Below are 25,415 nucleotides of genomic sequence, written 5' to 3'. Positions count from 1 at the left end.
ATTTCCCCCAGCCCAGTAGCTAACTGCACAGTACCGGTCAGAAATACAGGTCTCAGTTTGTCTCTCCCTCATTCCTTGGGCTAGCAAGATGCAAGGTCACCCCCTGCAGAGCCCCTGTGTAAAGGGCACATGTCGCTTCCTGGGAGGGAAATGGAGCAGGAAGTCAGGGCTCCCAGTGCCCCTTGCCTAGCCTTAGGGAAGACTTCAGGCCTTAGGACCACAAACTGGTGCCATCGTGGTGTTTTACTGCCAAGGCAGCTTTGAAATCCAAAGGAACAAGGGGAAGGACAAAGAAGATCATCACTGGAGGTAGTTTCCCCTGCACTTCCCCAGGTAGAAGGCGCTCCTCAATCTTCATCTCCATCCCTTTTTACATTGCAGAAATGTATGCTGGCATCTTTACCACAGAGAGGTTTCCGCGTAACTGTGACAGATCTGACCAGAAGTCAGCTTCCCCTACTCCAGAAACAAACCCTGACACTTTCTTAGGGGGGATATATATATATATATTTTTTTTTTCAAGAGACTCTGGTGGGAAGAGGCTGCCCCCAACCCCTGTGCTGTGGCTGACCATTGCGGCTGCAGTCATGGCACACTGGCTCTGTGAGGGTGATGGGGGGTTGCCTTCTGCTGCAGGAGTGGTCCCAAGCAAGAGGTGGAATGTGGTACATGAGTGTGCTAAGCAAAACCTCCAGAAATGCTGCCAGATACGCAGCAAGTTTACTCTAGTAGTAAATATGCCATCCCTGGCACTGGTTTGGGGTGCCACACTTACCAAGGCAGCAGCAGAGATTTGTTTGTTGCACTTTTTTTGCTGCATTTCTTCTTGGCTTGGCTTGCCATTCTCTTCATCCACTCCAACCTCTCCATCTTTGTTTCATTCCCCCATTCATGTACTCATTCATCTGTTCATCCATGTCTCTCACTAGCTGCCACAGTCCGAGGAGGTAACTGCTCCCCTGTGTTTTGTGAGCGTGCCATTCCCCTTGTGCCAGTCGGTGTGTTGGTGTGAGCGCTCACAGCCACAGCTGGCCTGTACATCTAGGGGTGGGGGGCTGCAGCTCTCGAGGAGCCCTCTTACACCAGCAAGAGGAGAGGCAATGCTGGATGTACTGGAGAGCTGTGCTGTGGGTCCAAAGTAGGGGTGTCCGTGTTGTGCAGTAGCTTAGCTCACTGGATTTCTTCTTCCATGTGTCTGGGAAGTGCTGGACACAGTTACTTGGTGTGTGTTAGCCAGAGTGTTGCCGTGAATGGGAATTTTCCACTCAGAAGCATCCAGACCAATAACTCAAGATACCAGGCTCAAATCTCCAACAGACAACTGCACAGATCATTGGCTGGCAGCTTTATGGCTCCTAGCATGCACACTAATGGAGATAGCAGGTCAGTTCTGGCCTCGCTACTTACTTGACCAAAGTAGAAATGGAAGGAAGATGCTACTGACATTGAGGGAATAAGCCCTTTTTAGTGCTAGGCAGATCTGGGAGACTTCTGTACATGTGTCTTGCCTGTTATACCTCCTTTCATGTGTGTTTTTAGAGCATCTGCAGTACTGGGAGCCTCTGCTACCCCATTGCCTGTGCATGTCCTGTGTCTGCTGTAGAGACAGCTCACTGTGTTGTACCTGTTTGTATCATGATTTTTCCTCTGTCTTTCCTATGCTTAGATGCCTGAGTGACAAGTTTATATAAGCAGGCTGTGTGTGTATTTGTGCCCTTTAAATATTTGCCTGTGCTGTTTCTCATTCATGCTATTCATGTGTCTGCAATATAGAATATGTTGTTTGTGATTTTGCTCATATTTGTGTTGTTTTTCTCATTCTGCGCTCCATGTGTTGGTGGTTTTTACACTTGTTGCATAAGTGCCCATGTCTACACACCCATTACTGTCTCCTCCTCAAAACAGCTCTTTAATGTCTCCTGCTCATGGTGGGTATACGCGGTGCCACCATTTCTACAGGTTTTCAACACATTTCACTGGCTTTCAGCCCATCCTCATCACCCCACATGAGCAAGCATCCATCCTACGATCCTCTTGGATACAGAGTACTGAAAAGTGCTGCCATCTGTTTTCGGAGGGGCGTGGGAGGCGAGGAGGTGTCTGATTGTACCCAACATCTGGGCTCCCTGGGAATTCCAGCGCCTTTCATTCGGGTTATCTGCGGTATTGCACCTGCTAACACACGGCTCCTTGTTCTGTGGCAGCTCTTTGCATCTCAGGCTCAAAGTCTGTTGCTCATGACAACGGTGGCTATGCCAGTCTTCAGCAAGAAGAATGAGACGGTGAGTGCGACGTGGGCTTTGCTCTGCCTCCCGCCACCAGAGGTGGAGGGCTGCTGCAGACCTTTGTTGGGTTTTAGAGCCAGTGCACCTCTGACAGACCACCTGGCCATCAGGGACCATGGCAGACTTTGGACAGGATGTGCAGATGATAATTTGTCTGTTGAAATGATAGCCTGCCATTTCCTCTGAATGCTATTTCTTCCAAATACCTCTTAAATATGACACTTCTCCCTGTTTTTATCCCTTCCATTTTCAAACCCAGCCTAATTCACAGACCCATAAAGTTTCAGGCTGGAAGCAATGATTACCTTGTCTAGTCTGTACATTTTATTGCAGACCTCTACATTTCATATAGACAGTCCTTCATGAGCCAAATAACCTGTGTTTGGCAAAAGTGTCATTGAAGAAAGGTATCCAGCCTTGAGCTCTCCATTGTGGTTTCTTACTCCCTGCTAGCTGGTGTCCAAATTCCACTTTGAGTCTGTTTGGCTTCACTTTCCCATCATAATAACTTTCTCTGATGGATTAAAAACCCTATAGCCCTTGATATTTTCTCCTGGGAAGCATCTTCTGCACTGCAATAAAGTCAAACTTGTCTTTCTTTTGATAAGATAGAAAGGTTGAAAAATTTTGGTGTCTGATAAGGGCATTTTCTCTGGATTTTGAAACCCTTTAGACAGTCTTCTCTGTACCGTTTGTTTCTAGCTTCTCAGCATCATTTTAAAATGGCATCTGGTACCTCACCATTGCTGTATGAGGAATAAAGTCTTCCTCTAGGTCCTGTGAGCAATTGCTTGCTAAATTTCTTTGCATGCTTGCCTTGTCCTTTTTGTTATTAACACACACTGAATGCAGATTGTTGCCTTCAAATCTTGTTGCCAGTCATTTTACATTACTTCTGAATCATTATCAAAAATGCAGACTAGTATTGGATAGAAATACTTCTCTCCATAAACAGTATGTTATTTGGCTTTCGATGAACATATGTAAGTTTAGAGAGAACACAAGAAAGGTCAGTAGGAAGGCAACAGCGTGCGTTCAGGCAGAATGCTACTGAAGTTTTGCCTCTGAAAATGGGTTTTCCTTTGTTTTCAAGCGATCTCACGGCATACTGCTGGGTGTGGTGGGCTCTGACGTGCCCCTGAGGGAGTTGTTAAAACTTGCTCCACGGTATAAGGTAAGACTGAGATAAGGCAATTTTATTTTACACAGCAAAGTCACTAGTCATTCTTCCATGGGCATGATTGTGAAAAATCATTCCTCTTTCTGTTGGAAGAAGTATGAGGGTAAAGCAAGAGCAGTTGGATGTGGTGAAGCATATAATACATACAAAATCATTCACCACTAGAAGCACTTAGGCTGCTTCAGAAACACAAGGACTGATCCAGTGGATTCACAACTGGTCATGGAGTCTTTGCACCTTTGTGGTCACCAGCTTAGATCCTTCAGAGGTGATAAGGATCTGTCTCAGAAGAATTCATGTTTTATAGCCAGTTCCCAGTGGACAACAGCTGCCATACCAGCTGGCAAAAAATAAACAAGCTTCACTGTCAGTATTCTTGGCAGAAAAACTGAGAACTAAATTCATTTCAGAGACTGAACTGTTCTGCCATGTCTGAAGGTCTTTTTCTCCACATCAGCGTGAAGACTTCTTGGCAGGACAGTGTACAGGAGGTTGGCTCTCACCCATTGATGCTGTACCTAGACAGTGTATTTGCTGTCCAGAATTTAGTCCAACAGTTACCTCTAGCTCTGCAATCAATATATCTTTCTTTTTAAATAAAATATATATTTTTAAAATGATATTCATGTTCATCCCTAGGAAAACACCCCAGAGATGCACTGTTTAGTTTGATTTCTGCTGTAAATTGTGTGCAGTGATCTTTTGTTCAATCACTCTCTATACCAGGGCACAGCGAGCACATCTGAGGATTGCGGAAATTATCAGGCAGTTTGAGCCATCATTTCAAGTTTTCAGTTTCTCTTAAATAACTATTAGACAACAACTACCGGTCAGGCAATTGTCCAAAATCTGATCACTATAGACCTGCAGGACTGGGAGTGCTGTCAGAAGCTATGCATCTCTGCGGTGCTTCCAGATCTGGATGCAGGATTTGCAGTCCATTCGCATGTAGCTGATGCAAATGGCATTTCAGGCAACCCAGGAACTGAGAGCATCAGGGTGCAAGTGCTCAGCAGGCAAAAGCTAGCTGGTTTAGGTTTGGGGGGTCTTGTCTAGGAGCTTTAATTCTTATACGTATTTATTTTCTGTAGAATACTAATAATACCTTTTCATCTTCCTTCCCCTGTGTCACTCAAAAGCCATATGTCACAATAATCATTCTTCTGTCCTTTCCTTCAAGTAGTGCCATGGAAGAAGAGAAATTTATTTGAAGGATTTATTTACATCAGGGGCAGGACATGACTTCCCAGAAGCTCTTTCAGTTCCAAACCGTCTCAGAAACATCATATCCTTAGCTTGAATTCTTTGGCATATATGCTGCAAAGGACCAGTTCCAAAGCCCTTGAGAGCTCATGCATTTATGATCCCACTTACTGGGCTGGGAAATTTCAGCTTTAATAGGCCAACAAGGAAGTTTGCCATAGTCCTGATCCAAAGCCTTGGATTCATTCTGCCACACTGAGCTGAGCTCTGATTGCAAAAAAAAAAAAAAAAAAATGTTTTGTATAAAGTCCAGAGTTTTGATCTGGGATATGTGTGATAAGTAATTCATTCTCTCCAAAAAGGTGCAGGCGGACTGTGAAAGACTTACCTCCCCGCTTCCCTGTTGTTATCCTTCCAGAATTGTCTCTATAGGAATATAATGCTACCTTTTTTTGAAGATAGAAAACTTAGCCGTTCTTGTTTTCCATAAGACACCTCATATTTTGGCAAGCACAGGCTATCCATGGGTTTTCAGCAACTCAGGCTTTAGCTGGAATTTGTATTATGTATGGGCTTAACCTGAGCAATTGCTCTCGTGGAAATCTCTTGCTGGTATTTGCTAGCGAGGCTGGTCAGGCTCTAAGAGGGTGTCTTTCCCTGCTTGTGTGCAGAGGCGGACTACCTGCCCATGTGTGCACCCGAGCACAGCCAGTCTTTTCTGAGCAGACAGAAATGCAGGGATAAAAGGGTTGGGATGGAGCCTATTTTCTGCTGGTCAATACCTTTAAAAAGAAAATACTGCTGAATATTGATGGGGCCAGGGTGTCAGCAGCACCCATTATGCGGTGGCATTTCTAGCTAAAGCAGAGCTGATTATTCCCATGTCACTTTCTCCAGCTGGGTGTCCACGGCTACGCCTTTCTGAACACCAACAACGGCTACATCCTTTCTCACCCAGACCTCCGTCCTTTGGTACGTATAGCTGTGAATTGGAGATCCTTGCCGACGTGGAAACACTGGTTTTCAGAGATGGTCCCGATTTCTCATGTTTTATTGATACACAGGTTCTGGGAACATGAGGGCCAGAGAAATCAATGCCACACCTGTAGGTGCATAAACGTATACATGTGTATGAAGCAGGATGTACCCTGCCTGTCTTCTCCATAAGAGTGCGTTTGGGTGCTGTATTTCTGTGTACTTGCCATACTGTGGGCACACGTATGCTCATGCATGCGAGGCTCCACTGAAGAACCAAATCCCCTCACTTGGGCACATCTCCTACAGGAAGATTCAGCATGGGTATCTTCCCATTAATAGCAGCCCAGCAGCTGTAGTTGTGGAAATTTAGGGAATTTGAGGCTAGCAAGGTGGAGTAACACAAATCCTGGTAACATGGGATGTCAGAAACAATTTAGGGACCAGTGTGCTGCAAATACTTGAGGGTCAGAGTGGACACAAGGACATTTCTCCTTCATGGTGCCACCTGGAACTTCAGACTGCACATATCTGCAAACACACTACGGGCTTTCTTACCCGGGCATGCAATACATTTTCTGTTTCACACACGTGCCTGTCTGCACAAATCTCCATGTGCACAGCTTATAGGTGTTAATGTGGTTACTGGCAAGAGGAATTGCCACCACAGGGCTTTGCACCAGCTGTCTTCATAAAGGCAGCTTTGCACAGAGAGACCTCAGACTTGGGTAGTTACTTCACTATGTGAGGAGAAGGATCACATCATGTTGCCAGGATGAGGCAAAGCAAAGCTAGGCAAGGTTGTTGCTTTATCCTCCACCTGAAATTGGCCTCTCTTAGTCTACTTCACACCTTTTTCTTCACCAGTAAGATCAGAGGGAAAGAGCTCTCTTCCATCAGTTAACCTGAGGTGAAAAGCCTACTTTTTTGTCAGTGAAGCCAAAGCCTAATTCCCATCAGGAAAGATCTCCTGCTGGTATTATAGTGTTAATGGGATTACACTCTTAGCTGTGGGGAAAATATATATATATATATTTCCTGGAGGTAAGCATATTGTACTGATCTATTTAGCTGAATATTCTCGCAAACCAGACCAAACCAGACTGTAGCTTTTACCTGCAAGTTCACCTACGTTCCTGCTTGTCCCTTGCTCCTGGAACAACTTTTCCCACTTGACCTCTCTCAGCTTCGCACCACTCACATAAAGAAATATGTGGCATGGGACTGAGAAATTATCTGCACCCAAACACTGCCTTCCAAGTCAGGGAATAAATGAGGCTGAAAAATGCTTATTTTTCAAATTAGAAATTAATACTAAATTCTTAAAGGGTTAGTTTAAAAAGTTATCTAGCCACTTACTGGGGTGTTTTTTTCTCTTTTTCCTATTTAATCTTTTTTTTTTTTTTTTTTTTTTAATAAATGCCAGTATAAAGAAGGAAAGAAACTGAAGCCTAAGCCAAACTACAACAGCGTAGATCTCTCGGAAGTGGAATGGGAAGACCAGGATGAAATAGTGAGTATCAGAAAGTGAATTTAGGCTTGTGTAGCCCCTTCCTTCTATTACTAAGTGTGCCTTCATGGAATGAGGGGGAGAGAAGGGGCAATCCTGTTTTTTCTGTGCAGATCTGGCCCTGACTAAGAGAGACTGGTATTCTACAAGAGGACAAGACTGATGCTTACCTACAAAGTGCTTGCTTTCCTTCTCTGTACAAGTTTTCCTTCCCATGGAACAGGGAGGGGAAGTGCTGGCAGGAGGAAGGAAGCAGTCAGAGGATGCTCCAGGGAGCTGGTAGCAGTTGCACCTCTGGACATAGCTTAACACAAAGCCAAAATAGCTCAGTAATATGGAGGCATCCCATGATGTTGCCCATATGTGTAGTATGAGATATAGCTGAAACCACTGAACTAATGAGATCTGCAACAAGAATGAAAGTGCAATTGCAAAAGAGACTAAGCTTTGCAGTCATTTCTGATAATATACAAAGATAAAAAGGAACTTAGACACTCAAGAAAAACAGTTTTCCAGGAAACACCTTATTGCACATCTTTGGAAGCACTGAAAACAATAGCTGACAAAGGGCAATGTCTAGAAAGTCCCCTTTTTACTTTCTCAAGCAAAACTATTAAAAAGTGGTAAGCAAGAAACAGTGTGCACCTCAACTCCTGCATGTTGCAGTGTTTCAGAACTGGGTACCCAGATAAAACGAGTAGGCAGAGAGGTTCCTCTGTAGCTGGCTTTCTTTTACTCAGAAGAATTAGGTGAGAATAGCTACTTAAGATGCTAAGGTAAGAAATTAATTTGGAGTAAGATAGAATTAGCTGCAGGACACATGCTTCTGGATTACAGGGGAGACTGCTGAGATAAAGGGATCTGATGCTATAGATATCACATAAACAGGTGGGACAAACAAAGTGCCCAGCAAGAGGATTACAGCAGCTACTGCCGCAAGCACAGGGCAAGCAGAAAGGGTTGTGCCAGCAGAACTCAGCAAGTGGAAGGGTGGCAGACTGAGAAAGAAAGCACAACAGGACCGTGTGTGAGACGTGGAAAGTAAGACAAAAATATGAGATTTTACATTCAGTGGACTTGACAGGTTATCTATAGCTTTAACTGGGTTTACTAATGTCTTCTAGCAGCTCTGCCACTGAAGACACTTTTAGAGATACTCCTCTCTACAGTTTGCAATTTTACAACTTTTTTTTTTTAAATGCAGTGATACCTGAGTGTATATATGATGCAATGTAAGGTTTCTGCCCTCAGGCAATCAGAATAAAGCTACCCAGAGTGAAATATATATATATCAAAAGAGGCATACAAAACAAAGCCACTTTGTGTTCCTGTACTGCATCTTCCAGAAGAAAGAAAGGTTGCAGTCACTGATATCTGCAGTGTGACTTCAGCAAGTTGAGAATCTCTCAAGATACACCCACTGCAGCAGAAAGATGCCAACGTTTCAGCACTCAGATTTGCAGCTATGGTATTAGATCAATGACAGACTCAACATCAGTTGCAGTATAATCTCAGCAACACCGATAAGTAGCAAAATCAGACTGGAAAAATATGCCCAAGTGCTAATGATGTGTAATACAGCCAGCTGCTGAAAAGAAAAAGGGAGGGAACACAGCACTGTCTGCAAAATAGAAATTCATGTACAACAGTGCTATTTGCAGCTGGGCAGCAAGGAAGTTTGGGGTTGCTTTTAAAGTTACACAGGGCTATTCTCAGTGTGAGGGGAACAGGGGTCGCGGGGCCCTGCCCAGCAGTCTGAGAGCTGACACCTGAATAAGTTTCTTCAGCCCTGACAGAGCATTTAAAGAAGAAATTAGCCTGCAAGGAAGTTGAGACTGAGTGGCCAAACAGCTAGATGTTATGAGAGCCCCCAGGTAAACCATATGTCTGTGATGGTTTGAAACCACACGAGTGGACGGAGGAAAGGAGTCAGCAGCAGACAACTCCTCCATCCAAACTTGGTTAGGCATTTGTCAAAGTGAAGGCCAGCTGCTGCCAGCAGTGTCCAGAGTAATGAGGACTGAGCATTACAGGGACTCCCAGACACCAGGACTGTGGCTGATGGAGTTCTCCATGCAGGAGAAGTTGCCAAGGAAGAAGCAGCAAGCTTGGGCTGTGGCACTGATCTGCGGACACTGTCACCTTAGCGCTGGGCATAGGCCTGGAGCTGGAGCTGAAGAGATCCAAGGAGATCTCATATCCACTGGTTTACTTCTCCACTGCCTCATGGGGCAAGGAAAGATGGCTGGCATTTGAGAAGATATGGACAAAACAGCAATAACCGAACTAAACCCAGAACCCAGAGTAATTGCTGCAGGCTGTCAGGCCGTGGCTCTGGCAGGAGGTCAAACTCTCTTAGCAAGAAAGGAGTTACAGAACCAGTCAGTGTTTTGATTTCCAAGACATGGGCCTTGGAAAACACAAGCTTTATGTTCTAGGTCTGTAAATAACCCACATCAAACAGCCATAATAAATAGAACTGTGGCCTTGTAAAGCAACTGCAGTTGAGTCTGGCCAGCACCTGAATGGAAGCTTGTCTCTGGAAGGACGGAAGCAATTTGTGTGAATGAATAAGCTACTTCCCACCTTTTTTTCTATCCAGGCTGAAGCAATAGGTTGATATGCTCTGGCAGGCCGGACCTGAAGTCTAACCCTCTGCACTTATGGAAAAATTCCCTGGCTCTTTCTTGCAAGAGGCTGGGAGTCACTGTGAAAATTACATTTTGCCTTTGGAACCTGAATTGAATGAAGTGGTCTTCTCACTGCCTCCCTGGCTATCACACAGCCTGGCTTTACTGTGTTGAACAGCTGCTTTGCTGAACTCAGAAGTGGTGCTGAATGCAGCCTATAATTTATAAATCAGTTTTAAAAGATGCCAAAGAGCTTTGTACTCGGTCTGGGGGAGCCAGCAGGTTTCTCAGGTGTCTCTTCCTTCAGGCTCTCAGAGCACGGTGCTAATGACTTTCTGGCTGCCAAATGGCGAAGTCTGAAATGTGGACTGTCAATTTCATAGCTTCCAGGTCCTTTCCTTTAGCTCAAAAGACATATCAACAAGCTTTCAGCATAAGCCATTATTATTCCGTGTTACTGACTGAACAAGGATCCTGACCACTGAGAACAGGTTGTCAGTTTAAAAGAAGCAAGAAAGCTGTGAAGAGAAAAAAAAAAAAAAAAGACAGTCACTCTTTCCTTTCACGGCCCCTGTATATTAATGTCAAGTAGCTCTATTAATTCCTGTCCTGCTCTGCCCAGAGATGCTAATGTTGATCTCGTTCACCTCTGCAGCTGAGAACTGCCATGATCAATGGGGAAACAGGCTACCTCTCTATGGATGTGAAGGTCCCTGTGGATAAGGGGGTAAGAAATTATCAGGCTTGGGTCACATGGAGGGAGGGGAGGGGAAATGGATGCTGAAGAACCATGAAGGATGTGGTTTTAATGCTCAGCATTTCAGAGTGTGAGGATTTTATTGTTTCACCGCATATATAACACATGTGCTAAAGGCATAAAATAGAACATCGTTAGAAGTGCACTTTATACCTACTGGCATTCCGTGTGTGCAGAGGTGCTGGAAATGCCTCACAGCTCCCTACTTTGTTCAGGCAAAGCCAAAAAGCATGTTGTTCGTTGTTTATAGGGCTGTGAAATGAATCGGAGATCTTCAAGAGTATAGAGCTGGGGCAGACATGTTGAGCTGATCTAGACAGAAAGAGGTTTGGAGGCTTTTTTTCAACTCCCTTTCGTTACCCAAAAGCACTCAGGAAAACTGTCCTTCACTCTGTCAGAATGTGATTTTCTTTATCCAGGTCCAGGATTAAATTTCTATGCAAATATTTACAAGCATCTTATGAAAACTCCTAGTGAAATGGATACTTCTGAAGGTTCCCTACCAGCCCTAATGTAGGGTTATACATCTTCCCTTGGAATCAGTGCAAAATGGACTTGTACATTTAGGTTCACTGGTACTTTTTCATTTGGGTTTATTTAATTCTCCCAAAGAGTTTGGCTTCCATCATTTCCTCTTAGGAAGTATTCCAGAGTCCTGCAAGTTTAACTGCCCAGAAGTCTTCCAAATTTGAGGAAAATTTTCCATCTTTTGTAGACAGGCTTTTTTTCAGCCATGAGGCTGGCTGGGCTGCTCCCATAGTAAGCCACAGTCAGCACCAATTCCAATAAAGCAAGCGCTCACGGCCACTGCTGAGACTATGCTTTTTCCCAGTGAAGATACCCCTGTTTCCTCTGGATGGTTGTATTGCTAGACCTTATAACTAAATTATCTGTCTCTATTTTTGGTGTTTACAACTATCAACTGTCAATGGATTTGCCCTTCTCCAACATCTGCACTTGAAATACTTGCACACGTTTCAGTCCAATCAGTTCAGCAATTACTTCTATTCCCTTTGTCTCTTGCATCATTTCTTTTACACAAGTACCAGAATTCACTGAATTATTTGAGCACAGTTTCCTCATTGCTCTGTAGAGAGCTTCGTTTCTCTGCAGTCGGTTATTTCTGAACAGGAAGCCCCAAACTTCATTTCTGCTGTCCCTTCAAATTTTTCTCCATCACACAGTTGACCCAGAATTACTGCCTAAGTTTCATAGAATCACAGAATGGCTTGGTTGGAAGGGATCTTAAAGATCATCTAGTTCTGACCCTCCTTCACCTAGTTCCAACCCCCCAGTTTCCATGTTTCTTACCTGTTTTTTAGGTTTCCATGTTTCTTAGCTATTTTTTTCCAGTTGCCTTTTTGCCTTTTTTTAAACCTGAATCTCACTTCTTTTTGTCCCATCTTTCTAATTTTTAGAGCCATTGGAACTTTTTCTCAGTATACAGAGAAACGGTGATTTATTTTATCTTACAGATCACTGTACGTGATGGCTCCTAAGATACAGTCTGTCTGTTCCTCTCAATAGATCTTTTTCTCCTGATGCACCATTGTTTACTGCTTCTTTCTGGTTACAATACTGCAGTTGGTTCACTTTATATTTTATTTAAGTCCACATTAATAACGTCTTTAGAATAAAATTTCATGAAAAGCTGTTTCAAGTGCTTTATATAAACCCAGATAAATTCCATATCCTTTATTCCCTTCATCCATTATCTTTGTTATTCTGTCAGAAAAGCAATGAGGGTTTTCCAGCAAGATCTATTCTTTGCAAGTCTAGATTGCTTATTTCTCTAACTTAACCTCTTTTCTCACCTTTTCTCTGTGCACCCTCAATAACATATCTTCTGAGTCATCCAAAGATGGCTTTTTAGTTCAATGTTTTAGGGATATCTTTCTGTTTCCCTACCCAGGAAAAAAAAAAGACAACAAAATGTGGCCTTGGTAAGAGATATTACCTGTTTCATTCTGCAACTCTGCAAGTTTTATGAAGCATAATAGGAGACTGAAGCTGAGCAAGTCACAATTTTACTATTATCTGAATACACGTGGAGCTGGGACAAGAAGCAAAACTTAGCAATTCCCACTAGTACTGTGGTAGCTGATGAGGCAGAGCAGCAGCCGAAACAAAGAAATTGCTGACAGAGCCTGGAAACAGAGAGGATGAGGCAGTCAGCAGAGAGAAGGGCTGAGTGAAGTGGATAGGAATTATTCTGTCAGCCACTTAAAAGAAATTCCACGGGTTGATATCGGGGAGGTATTGAGAGCAGAGTGAGATAGAGAAGGAAAAATAAGGTCCAAAGACAAAGGGCAGTCATTAGAGAAACCTGGTGGCAAAACCTGCTTTTGCTTTCAGCTAGGGGACAAATGGGTAGGCCTGTGGCAAACCACTGATAAGACCATTAGTCAGGAGTGATTGCCTCAAACAGTTACAATACAGACACTTGACCTACATGTGTTCCCAGACCGCCGGTGCTGGTACTGAGCCACTCTGCATACCCGTGTCTTCTTCTTCTCCCTCGCTCTGTGCTATGTGGCGCAGTCCTGCCGGGCTGTCCTCAGCCCTGCTTGGCTCCAGGGTGCTGTGCTGCTCCCCCTTCCCAGGGATGAGCGGTGATGCCCACAGCTGTCCTGGGGAGGCTGCGCATTTCCCAACCCAGCAGAAAGAGAGCTCTGCCTGCCTCCCACAGGCGCCAGGACTGAGTGGCTGCATGCACAGAAGAGGGGCAGTGGGTGTGGAGCAGAGGAAGAGCAGAGGAAGCCTTGCTGAAGCCTTCCTCCTTCTCCCTGCCTTCCACTCCCAGCAGGTCACACCGGAAACAAGGAAATAGAGGCTCAGTACCCCTTGTACCTTCCCCACAGCCACCAAAACAGTGCTGTGCCATGTTGCTTGGCGGTGTCATGACAATACTGGAACATCTTGGCTCAGCAAAAGACTCAGCCCCTGCTGCTCCAGTTGTGTTGCAGTACTCACTTGCCATGCAGGGAGAGAGAGGGGAGAGAAGGGGCTGAGCTGACTACCACCTCCTCGCTGAACAAGAACCCCATCTCCATCTCTCATCTGCCATGTGCACTAACTCGGGGCACGCTGCGGAGCTGGCGCTGGCTTTGCCCTTTGTGCATCACGCCTCTTCTGCAGCTGCACGGCTCGAGCAGGTTAGAGCAGGCACGGCTTTCCCCGGGGAACAGTGAGCTTTCTGTATTCACTCCCTGTCTCCCACACACATCCTCTCACCTCGTTTTCAGGCTGGGGCTGGGATTTTAAACATATTAGGGTTCATATACTGCCATAAGGGTTGAATAAAAATTTTCCAACAACTTTTCTCCTTTGGAAAAGAGTTCCACTGAAATCAACACTTTCCTACAGGAAAAGGCCAGTCTGGCAAGCAGCTGAAGTTCTGAAGCAGCTTTCAGAAATCTGAAATGTCTTGAGTTGAAATGTCAGTCTGAAACAAATATTTTCATGCGAATCAAAATGTCTTGGATTTGAATCAGCACTTTTGTTTCATTTGAAAATGTAAATTGTTTCTTTTACTGATGTTTTTTTAACGAAATTGGAATATGTTAAAGTTTGTCCCCATTTGGCATGAAAGGAAGTGTCAGGAATCTCAGCATTTCCCACAGGAGTGGCAAGAGCTGTCCCCAGCTGCCCACTGATGCAGTGGGTAGGGTGTCCATCCTACCTCTCCTCCCACCTCACCTCTAGAGAAAAGAAAGGTTTAACCAAAGACCTAGATGGAAAGACAGGGTGGCTGCATGGACCCTGAAAGTCACGAGTTGCTGAACATGCTGAATACCACATATTCATCCCTGCCTCTGGACAGTCCTAGATGAGTGAGAAGTTTTGGTGATGATCACCTGCTTCTGCTTAACCCTCGGGATGTAGATCTCAGGTCACTCTCACTCTCTCATTCCTCCTCTCATTCCAGAAGCGAGTTCTCTTCCTCACCAATGATTATTTCTTCACGGACATCAGTGGCACACCATTCAGGTGAGCGTGGGCTCACACATCACCAATACAATGCATCCGAAGTCTGCCATCGGGGTGGGAAATTGGTCGTAAAACTGGTAGAGCAGTGTGAATAACTGATTTCTTTGTTCCGGTAACCATTAAAAAAATATTTATCTGAAGTTCAGAGTCCAAAAGCTACACCTTTGGTGAAGCACATCGTTTCATTTCAGAGAAATGGGACATCTTCAATTTTCAGTTCCTTTGAATGCCTGATGTGCTGGTACTGGTTCTAAACAGAACATTATTGCAAACTGAAAATGCTGAAACATCACATAAAAAAAAATCAAGCTAATTTTTATTTTTTTCCCCACATCCAAAATGTTTTGAAATTGTCATAGATTTGATACATGTTAGTGTTGATTTGAACCTTACAACTCTGGCCAAAAATGTTTTCACCAAAAACATCTCACAGCTCTACAGACAGGTCCTTTAGCCTCTTGTGCTGCAATCAGATCTCACTTAATCCTCTTTTGACAATGTTCTTTTTTTTAGTAGCTGTGGAGGGAATTAACATCTTTAAGGGCTGTCACTGCAGAGAATGCAGTGTCATGTTTTGGGATTACACCCCTCCTTCCTGACAAGCCCTCTGTTTTCCCTCCTGCCTGCAGCCTGGGGGTCGTGCTGTCCAGGGGACACGGGGAGTACATTCTGCTGGGGAACACTTCTGTGGAAGAAGGTAGGTTAATCTGGAACAGCCCTGCTGTCCCAAAGGACAAGGTAGCTGCTCTGAAACTTACTGCTTCACTTCTTCACAGCCTGTATCTGTCTGTCTGCTACCTAATTTAATACTCAGTGTATTATCTGATTTCAGGTTTGCACGACCTGCTCCAGCCAGACTTGTCTTTAGCGAATGAATGGTAAGTGGAGGAAATCTTGTCAAAGACGCTGGACTTTGTCATGAGCTTTTGGCAAAGTTCCCAGCAGCTTTGCTTGAGTTCACCACCCTCAGAGGCCCAGAGGAAAAGCAGTGCTGTTCAGGGACTGCACCTGGAAAGAGCTGATGGCCTCAGGGTACGATAGTGGTACCCCCAGAACTCAGTTCCATCTCTTCCCTTGGGAGATCCCACCAAGGCCTGGGACGTCCCAGTAGGAAACATCTCCTGAGATTTATTCTCAGTCTTCTGTACCCAAACTCATTTTGTTCTTCCACGTGTTGCTCTGAATTGTGCTATGAAACCCACAGTATGTCAGACCTGTCAGTGAATTTTGTAGCAAGGTTAGCGAGATACTGAAACATGTTTTAAAATCCTGGCTTATTTTTGGTTGGCATTCCTCTGAACTGAGCCTAGACCTAATTTCTAGTGAACATGGAGGTGATTTATGACTGGTGTTTCAAGAGCATGCATAATTTATGGTTTTGCTTGGTTTGGATATGAAACAGGGTAAAGCATGGCACTTTCCATTTATTGCTGTGAGGTTTGGGATTTTCATGAACCCAACATTCAGTTACACTCAGGCACATGAACCCAGCCTGTATCAAAGCCAAAATAACTATATTCAAGAAGCCCCACAGCCCTTCACACCTCTCATTACACTGTCAAGTTTCATAGGCAGAGCATTTGAGACACATGCAGTGACTTCTCCTTCTTCTATTCCTAACTTGGGGTGTCAGCTTACCACATTTTACATATTCATTACTCTTAGGCCTTGCTCATAAATCATTCCTTTCAGTCCCTTAATGAGATGTAATTCTCTCTCATAACCCCTTCCTCTCCCTTGTCCTGACAGTAAAGCAGTCAAAATTGAAGCAGAATTAGAAGACTGGTTTATTTTATCATACAGAGACCCACACTTGAAAAACATTCTCCCATTTCTCCCTAAACTGTGTCCTACAGCTGTGTCCCATTGGGAAAGCTTTTGCTGACACCGTATCATACTACAAGCTCATTCCTCAACTCACATTGCTTCTCTGTCTCTTTTTTTCCACTCCCAATCCAATGTTACTCACATTGCACGCGGCCCCCTGCTTTTCAGGTCTCTCCATCACGTTGTTACTGTGTAGAGATACACAGGTACACGCACTACTCAGTGTATAATATAGATGACCTTGCAGAAAGGATTTGGGACTGCTAACTGCGTTGCATTGTGAACTTATGCTGGAAAACATACTAGCAGCCCTACTAAGCAGTCAGATTAATTAATATTTGGTTTTATTGGTAGGGCTTGACTTAAAGCCACATTGTTAGGTTTTGTGTGGCTGTGCCATGCAGCAACAGCAAAATCTTTGCAGCCCAAGCTTTCTCACTGTATTTTTGCTTGCAGTTGTTATTGTCGTGGAGCGTTTGTTTGACTGTGATCCTTTTTGGGGCTTCTTCTCCCCTCCCCACCAGGATTTACTGCATCACGGACATCGATCCCGACCACCGGAAGCTCAGCCAGCTGGAGGCTGTGATCCGTTTCCTCACGGGAGAGGAACCTGACCTGGAATGTGAGTCCTGGCCATCAGAAGGGCCTGCTGGGGTTTCTGTAACCTCACGGGGGAGTGGGGACTGTGAGAAACTGATTGGTGTCAGACTGATCTCCCGTGGCAGCTGCTCCCACAGGCAGGGCTGAACCCAAGCCCAGCTTAATACACAGGTGGAAATGAGCTGAGGATCCACTTCCTTGACTCTGCCAGAGGATTTTTTTTCAATTTCAAAGCTGTCACATTACTTAACTTCACTGAAGGTCTCAGACCAGGAAATAGCTAATAACAAAATGCTTGAATGGGGTGTGGGGGGGGGCGCACACCATGCTTAAGACAGACCGACCAGCTGGTCTAGAGCATGGCAGGAGGAGCCAGAAAGCTTCCGTCACTATTCTGCTCCCCAGGGCCCCAGCTAGCATCCTCCGTGGGCTGCACTGCGCCATGTAGACAGATGGGTTCTTTCAGAAAAAGGTTATTAATTCTGTTTTCCAAAGACAATCAGTAATTGATTTTTTGGGGAAAAAAAATGCTGCAGAATGATTATCCTCCCTACTCACCCCTTGCAGCAGGTCCCGCTCTCCAGGTGAAGTGTAGGCATACAAGCAGCTGATATGGCACCACTGTAGAGCAGGACCTCTGTTGAGGGGCAGAGGTGGGCAGCTGTGCATGGGAACTCCCTGCAGGAATTCAGCTTTAGGATGTCCTTCGGTTCACCTCACTCTCCCTGGCTTCAGCCTTCTTAGCTGTGCTAAGTGCTGAACCAAGATTTTGTGTATAATGCTTCAGAAACCTCTGACACAAGGATTTGGATCTCTTAAAACTAAAAACAAATGTAATCCTATAATTGCTTCTTTATTATACCATGTGAACAGACCCCTCCTGGCTGAGTGTTGAAAGGGCTGAAAAGAGATGTAGCAGCTGAAGAAGACAGGAAGGAGAAGGAAAGTTTTGGGAGAGCTGACTAGGAGAACTCTGCAGATTTTAAGTGCTGTGGAAGAAAAAGAAGTAGAATTAGGACACATCCTAGGCATACAGGGCCCAAGGAAGGAAAGATCTGCTGGTGAACAGGGTGGTATAGAAAAGAAGCAGGTTGAGTAAGTGGGATTTTTGAGTATACCATTTAGCATGGGATGGTATCTCGAGAAAGGTAAACAGAGTAGAAGTCACGAGGGGCTTTGAAGAAAGCTCCTTGAGTGGAATGGGGTAGCTGGTATCCTCACTACGGGGCACCCAGAAGAAAGGTCATGGGAGGGGTCTGGGGCAACGGCTACAGATAGACTGTTCAATCAAGAACGCTGGAGCAGAAGTCTGATGAGTAACTTCATTTGAAAGCCTCCCATTTGCCGACACTTCCAAACCTAAATCCTTCCACAGAGCTTGCAGGGGAACCACTGTCATGATCTTAGCCGTTACATCTCTTCCTCTGCTCTCCTCCATCCAGGGTGGCAGGTCATGTTCTCAGCCCTGCAAGGGGAGGGCTCTTTTTGTGCCATGTAGCTCCAGTGACCTGGGTCAGGCAGATGTTCCATACGTAAGGCATCTGAAGGGGCATATGTCTTTCTCTCCTGATTCATATTTTCCTTCCTCCTTAGGTGATGAGGAGTTGGTCCAGGAAGTGCTGTTTGATGCCGTGGTCACTGCACCCATGGAAGCCTACTGGACGACACTAGCCCTCAATATGTCCATGTAAGTGTATGAGAAGCAAATATGGGTAAAACACAATTGAACCTGCATTTCCAGATGCTATGGGATTACGTAATGCCTGAAAGAGTCACAGATTCTTTCAAAGTATATAAGAAACTTTAGAAATAGCTCAAAAGGCTGTTAGAAATAGCTCAATAGCTTTACAAATAGCTCAGAAAGTGCCACTCAGGAGTGGACTCCTGCAGGTTCGGCCTCCTCAGGAAAGTCTTTACTTTGGTGAGGGTATTTTTGGTAAGAGAATATTAATGCCACCCATGACTGAATTCCACTGGAGGACAGCAGTGATTCAGTGAGCAAAGATCTGCTTTCAGCAGATAACATGCTACTTACACGGATGCGTGGCTATGAGAATCCTGCCCTTGTTTCAGTTACCAGTGTCCCTGCTACTGATGGAGCTTGAGCCAGGAGCAGTCATGCTAGGACAGCCAAATACCAGTGCATGCACCCTTAAGGAGCCAACACCAACACACACCTCTTAGTTTAAGGTTGTGCCATACCACCATGCTGCAGCAGACTCTCTACCATGTAGCTCTCCCATCTGTGCCCTTGATAACTCCAGCAAGGCACATCCAAATCAATCTTCAGAGTCAGCCTGCTCCCCTGCCCATCCTGTGATTGCTTGAGACAGATATTCTCTCTGCAGTCCCTCTCCCTCGCTTCAGCTTACGTGCAGGCAGCCTAGAGCAGGGCTAGCAGGATGAGAACGGCTCACATCCTCCTCTCTAAAGAAAACAATGAGCAAATTTCAAAGGTGTCAATCTAGGTACAGGTCTAAACCTAAGGTCCTCACTCGGGCAGAAAGATGGCTCTTCTGACAACTGTTTGCTTCTGCTCGTATATTTCTGTTCCACAGGGAGACTGAGGCAGGGGTTGAGATGGCATTTCTGGGCACTCGAGCTGGACTCATGAGGAGTGCTCTGTATGTGGGCTCTGAGAAACTTTCCAACAGGTAAGCCCCTAATCCGCATTAAGAGATTTCTCTCAGTGTCTCTGAAGGGACAGCACGAAACCACCACCAGGCTTAGAAATGTATTTGGGGATGCAGAAACAGAAAGGAAGGGAGCAAGACCTTGGTGGGATGGGTGCTGATTTATGCAGGCAGGGTAGGAGCCCTTTGTTTTGCTCTGGTCCTCTTGATTTTTTCCTGAAATACTGTCCGAAAGTGCATTAATTTTACTGTAAAATGAAAACTTTGATTATGCCCTAAGTTCAGTCAGCTAAGAGAGGAAATGTCCACAATTACTCTGTATCCCCAGGACCATTTTGCAGTGCAAAGGCTCTGCAGTCCAGTGCCTCAGCGACGTTCCAGCTTGGCTAGGTTTGACCTTTCTGTCTCACTTCCTCTCTCCTAGTTTTATTCTGTTCTGACTCTTACATTGCTCCCATCATACAACCTCAGTGCCTTCCAGTGATGCATTAAGTGATGTGACTGACATCTGTCATATATGATTCATTCTCTTGTCCTCTCCCTAAAGCCAAAAGTAGATATTCAGAGGAGGTTTTTGATGTGGAAAGGGCACAGTTTTCATTTTTGTTGAGTTTTGAACATGCAGGTTAGTCCAAGCTTCTGTAAAAAAAAAAAAAAAAAAAAAAAAAAAAAAAAAAAAAAAAAAAAAAAAGACAGGGTGCAAAGGCAGCACCATCAATCAGATGGAACAAAACAGGATGGTGGTGGTCCTTAGCTTTTTGGCAGGTGTTTCACTGTCTCCCAGTTCTCCAAATAAAAATTATATATTCAAGGCAGAGAGCTCCATTGAGCCTGAAGTGCATACCCTGAGAGCCACACTCGTTTCTGAGGAAGTCTTGGATAACTCAGCATAGTCAGGATCTTGTGGCAAGGAAGAAAAAAACATGTGCTAAAGGAAGCTAATATGATGAGTCCCTACCCCCCCCAGAGTGTTGTTAGTGCTTTTGAATGATCGCAGTCACTACATTTCAATGACAGATCCCTGCTTGTCACGGGAGAGGCACTTTTGGAATCTCCTGAAAGGAAGGAACTGCACAAATGAGTAATTATTGTTATGTCAAAACATATAGCAAAAGGAGAGTCTGAAAACAACGGGGATGTGTCAGCCAGGAAGGCTCCCATGCCCTTAGCGTCTCCTTCCTCACCCCTAGCCCTGCCCCGTGCCCTCGCAGCACAACCCGTGGGTGCACCCCGGAGGAGAGAGCGACGAGGGGGGACGTCTCCCCGCTGCCTCGAGTCCCCCTGCCGCCCTCCGCCGCCACCAAGCCCGGGGGCTGCGGGGCTCCCCGCGGGCCCCGACCTCCCCTCGCCCGGCCTCGGGGCCGCCGTGGGGGCGGCGGCGGCAGCGCCGAGGGCCTCGGCCTGGGCAACAGCGGCACCTGGCGGGCGGCCGGCGGCGGAGCGGCGGCCGCGGTGGCCCCGGGGCGGCGGGGAGCGGGGCGGGGGTGCTGGCAGAAAATGGCGGCGCTGGGGAGGGGGTTCTGCCTCGCTGTAAACTGCCTTTGGCGAGGTTGAGGCGCCCCAGCGGTTATCAGCGTGATACTTGGCTCCTGCCTTTGTGGGTTAGACGTGGCCCGGAGGTCTCCCCGCGGGGGAATCGGCAGGTGCTGAGGTGCCCTAGGTGGCTCCAGGGGGTGGCCAGCCCCGGGGGCTTCCCGCAGCGTAGCCCCGAGGAGAGCTGCCCTGTGCAAAAAGCTGCTCTCCGCTTTCTTCTGGCAGGAAATTCCTGACTCGGAAGGACAAGGAGAGCATCTTCACCATGGACCACTTCCCTCTGTGGTATCGCCGGGCAGCCGAGCATCCCCCTGGGAGCTTCATCTACAGCATAGTTTCAGAAGATGATTCAGGTAACCTCAGCCTGAACACGAGAGGAGAGAATATAAAGTTCTTCATGTATAGCTTCCAAGGCCATGCTTATCCCAGTCCTTTTATTGCTACTCTTGCACAGTAGGAATTGCTGAGGTCTGGCCTCACGGCATTTGGTATACCCTGCGTAGAGGCAGAGGGCCAGAACCATCAGAGTCACAGTCACGTCTGATGAGGAGTCAGCAGGGACTCAGGAGGAAGTGACTTTAGAGGGTGTCATGTTTGTCCATCACTGCTTTCCTTGACAGGAAAGGATGGGGTTGTTAGGGAAAAGGGAGGAGTGCTTATCCATAGTTTTCTCCTGGTGAGGGTGTGTCATTGGTGTCCTATGTTCTTTCCATCACACTACTAAAATATGGCATCTCTTAGCAAAGCAGCTCAAACACAAGAGAAACAGCAAAGATTGTCTTTTCCGTGTCTGTTGCTTATGGTGTTGGTTCCTGTGAGCTTGCAGAGCCAGCCAGGACTTCCTCAAAGGCTGGAAGAGAGCAGAAGAGCCTAGAAAGAAAAAAAAAAAATCAAAACAAAACCCTGTTGTGAGACTCCTACACAAAAGGCGAAATCCCCTCTGTGCCCTCCCTGGCCCCTAGCACTCAGTCTCTGTCACGGAGCTCAGCACTTTAGCTGTTAAAGCTTTTTGTGGCACAGTGGTGGGAGGCTGGTGGGTGGGAAAGCAAGTAGCAAAGAGAAAACCAGGCTGGGAGGCTGGAGATGAACCAGGATGTAAAGAGGGAGGGATGGGAAGAGAAAGTACTTGAAACATTCCACCAAAGCCTCTCTCTCCGCACAGCACCCTTACATTTCCCTCAAATAGCAAGTGAAAGAAGAGGAGGAGGAGGAGTCATGACAGGAGAGACCTTTTACTCCCCTGCATGCAACAGCATTTGCTCTTTGGAATAGAGTGTGACTTAGAAAAACAGGCAGGAATACCCTGTGGGACTCCCTAGGATAGCTGTTATCCTAGTATCCTATCCAGGCCCTAGTAGTCACTGCTGGCTAAACACTGGGATTGTGGCTTGATGTGGCTTTATTTGCAGTCACAGGTACCTTTGCATAGATAAAGGCAGAGTAAAAGCTGCCTGTGATTCTATGATTCTATGTTTTTTGTGTGACATTGCTATGGGTCAGGAACTTCAATCAAGTCCAGGACCCCATTTGCCAGGAAACCCCACAGGCACTTTATACAAAGTAATGCCTGCCTCTGAAGACCTTATTCTCTAAAATATACAGGAGATTATTAGTCTCTCTAGGCAGCTGGGCTTAGTGAGACTGATTCATGAGATCATACAAGATGGCTGTGAATTGCCTGGAAATAATATTCAGTTCCTCTGAGCCACAGTGTTTCACTGTCAGAGCAGACTCTGAACGCTTCACTTGACATCCTTAGAAGCAGGCGTGCCTCACCTTTTGGTCAGAACAGGCCACCCAGTTTCTTAAGAAGTTCTTGCTGATTAGGTGCCAAAATACCCCTTCCATGCTTTCCACATGAGCCAGTATATGCCTACAGTGTGACAGGGGGGGTTCATTGCCAATGCTCTTCTTGTCACGTAAGAGGGAAGAGCCCAAAGACCTCCATGCAGGGGAGGAGTCCAGGAGGGAATGGCTGCAGGTCATCAGAAAAATGTATCCAGGGTGTCTCCCTCCAGTGTCCAAAAGTCCCAGAGAGAAGGCGACAGCAGGGAAAGCTCTGCAAGTCAAATAAAACTGTTCGTGCAGTCCAGATGTGTCATGTGATGTTTGTTGTTTTTGTGTGTGTGTGCGCTGGATTTGTTTGTTCCTTTGTTTTTCTAGGGACAATATGTGCATATTGCTTATTTGGCCCATCCTAGGGGTGAGCAAGAAATTTGGGGTTCACCATAAAGGCAGGATCAGGCGCAAGGCATGTGAGCATAAGTTGGCTGGGTATTTGTTTCACAAGGGCTTTACTAGTTCTGACATCCCTGAGTAAGCTAATCTGGCTTCAGTGCAAGCAAAAAAAAAAAAAAAAAAAAAAAAAGAGACTCCAGGCTAAACTGCAGTAGCCACTGAATCATGCTCAGGACATGCTGGGTACCAAAAAGAGTGATGACGGCAGAAATGGAAAACAGTAACAAAATGCTGTAGCTCTGGGAGAGGAAAGAATCCCTAATCCATCTGTCTGAGCAAGAGTTTTCCATACAGCATGCAAGCAAAGGAGTCAGTTGTAGGCTAAATTGATTGTGCTGACCTTCAAACTGTCCCCTGGCAGTTTCAAAAGAGGTGCTCCAGCTGAAGCTAATCTAATCACTTTCCATTTCTGTATTATTATTATTTAATGTAACATGGGCAATTGCAGGCCGAAACAACTGCACTAGCAAAGACAGCAAGTGGGGCTCAGTTGCTTAAATCTATCCACTTGTGCTATTTTAAATGCCTTGTTGGATCTAAAAGATCTGCGTGGGGCTGGCAGATGTGACACAGGACCTACAGGGACACATGAAGCAGCAGCTAAATGATAAAAGGGATGCCCTTGGGCGTAACAAAGTTTAGGCAGCTGAATCTATCCCAGAAGACTTTGTTTTTAAAATGGAGTGCACTCTGGAAGTAGCAGTGAGTATCACGTCTGTCTCCGGGTTGTAGTGCTAGCCTGACTTGGGCTACAGAGCTGGGCATAAGCCTGGCCTTTGCTGTGCAAGGGTCAATGTCAGAATTCCCTGTCCTGCTTCTCCTCTGCCTACAGAGTTTAGCTGGTGCGTGAAGCAAAGCAGTCTTCCAGCCTATGTGGAGTTCTACCCGCCCAAAATGCAGGAGGCCAGTCCTCTATATTTTATGCCAAGAATGTTACTTCTCTCGTGAGATAAACAAGTCTACACGTTAGCCTTTTGCATTGCTTATGTAGTTTGAAAGATGCAGTCCTCCAAATTCTTGGATCCTTCAGGATCAAGATATCAAGTATGCACTGATCTTAATGTGAATCCTGCTGCTTGTAAACTAACCAAGCCTGCTGTTTTTTTATTGTCTTGACAGAGGGAGGAGGCCTTCCAAAAGTGGTGACAGTGAGCACAGCAGTGGCTGTATCTGTGGATGGGAAGATGGGTATTGCTGCAGGTAGGAAATTCTGGTTTTTCTTTTATCTTGAATGAAATGGTACTGTCTTATATTGAGAGTGGGAGTTGAGAGCTGTTAGATTGTCATTCACAGAAGGTGATGGGAGCCACAATAGATTGTCATGTTGAAAAATAGGCAAAACAGAGAACATTGGAAAAGGTACTAAATGGCTGACATGCCTTTGTAAGGGAAATGGGCTGTTTGAATGCAAGCTTTCCATCTTCAGCACCAGTGATTTCTGTGGATTGAGACTGCCTAGTTCCCTGGAGCATGAGTTGGTTAAGAAGTCAATGCAGGTTTTGAACCACTTTCAGGATGCACTTTTGGTTTTGGAAGAACAGCACATTCCTGCATCTCTATTGTTTTTTCCACTGAAAAATAACTTCTGTTGTGAAATGGGTTTGCTGCTGGATTTCCAACTCGTACATACAGATTTCTAAACTTATCTTTGCATCTGAGCTTTGAACCCTATTTAACAGACCTTCACCAGACTCTGCATCTACTTTGGGAATACTTGTAGAGCACATTATTTCTCTCAGAACCTCAAAGCTTCTGAAACTTTACCATTTTCTGTAGCAATTGCTTCAGGCTTTACAACAGTACAATAAACTCAGAAGTGAATCAGAGTACCCATTTAACAAAACAAAACAACTTTAATCAATAGTGTTGGCTTCAGACCCAAACTGAAATCGCTGTGTAAGAGTATTGGTGTGAGCAAAAATGTAGCTAAATGTGAGTGGATTTTTTTTTTAGATGTGGAAACAGTAAGGGAATAGGTTGCAGAACAGATAATGGAGCAGCTATTAGCAGAAACATGCAGAGATGCAAAGCTACCTGTGAAGGAATGGTTACTG

The 25,415-nt window shown here is 45.5% G+C and overlaps 1 protein-coding gene across 1 annotated transcript in view; it reads left to right on the top strand.

Annotated features, from left to right (window-relative positions):
• The window catches only part of CACNA2D4 (calcium voltage-gated channel auxiliary subunit alpha2delta 4), a 116,750-nt gene that overhangs the window by 31,079 nt on the left and 60,256 nt on the right, over positions 1-25,415 (top strand). Inside the window, exons 14-26 of the mRNA XM_035345909.1 lie at positions 2,205-2,282; positions 3,379-3,459; positions 5,566-5,640; positions 7,070-7,156; positions 10,439-10,510; positions 14,469-14,530; positions 15,160-15,227; positions 15,363-15,408; positions 16,882-16,979; positions 18,551-18,644; positions 19,516-19,611; positions 21,349-21,476; positions 24,481-24,561. Of these exons, the coding sequence (XP_035201800.1) occupies positions 2,205-2,282; positions 3,379-3,459; positions 5,566-5,640; positions 7,070-7,156; positions 10,439-10,510; positions 14,469-14,530; positions 15,160-15,227; positions 15,363-15,408; positions 16,882-16,979; positions 18,551-18,644; positions 19,516-19,611; positions 21,349-21,476; positions 24,481-24,561 (1,066 nt within the window). The remainder of the gene's footprint in view (positions 1-2,204; positions 2,283-3,378; positions 3,460-5,565; positions 5,641-7,069; positions 7,157-10,438; positions 10,511-14,468; positions 14,531-15,159; positions 15,228-15,362; positions 15,409-16,881; positions 16,980-18,550; positions 18,645-19,515; positions 19,612-21,348; positions 21,477-24,480; positions 24,562-25,415) is intronic.

The sequence above is a fragment of the Oxyura jamaicensis genome, chromosome 1, assembly GCF_011077185.1.
Source record: "Oxyura jamaicensis isolate SHBP4307 breed ruddy duck chromosome 1, BPBGC_Ojam_1.0, whole genome shotgun sequence".
In the NCBI taxonomy this organism is placed as follows: Eukaryota; Metazoa; Chordata; class Aves; order Anseriformes; family Anatidae; genus Oxyura; species Oxyura jamaicensis.
The sequence above is the reverse complement of the archived record's forward strand: the minus strand, read 5'-3'. Positions and strand labels throughout refer to the sequence as shown.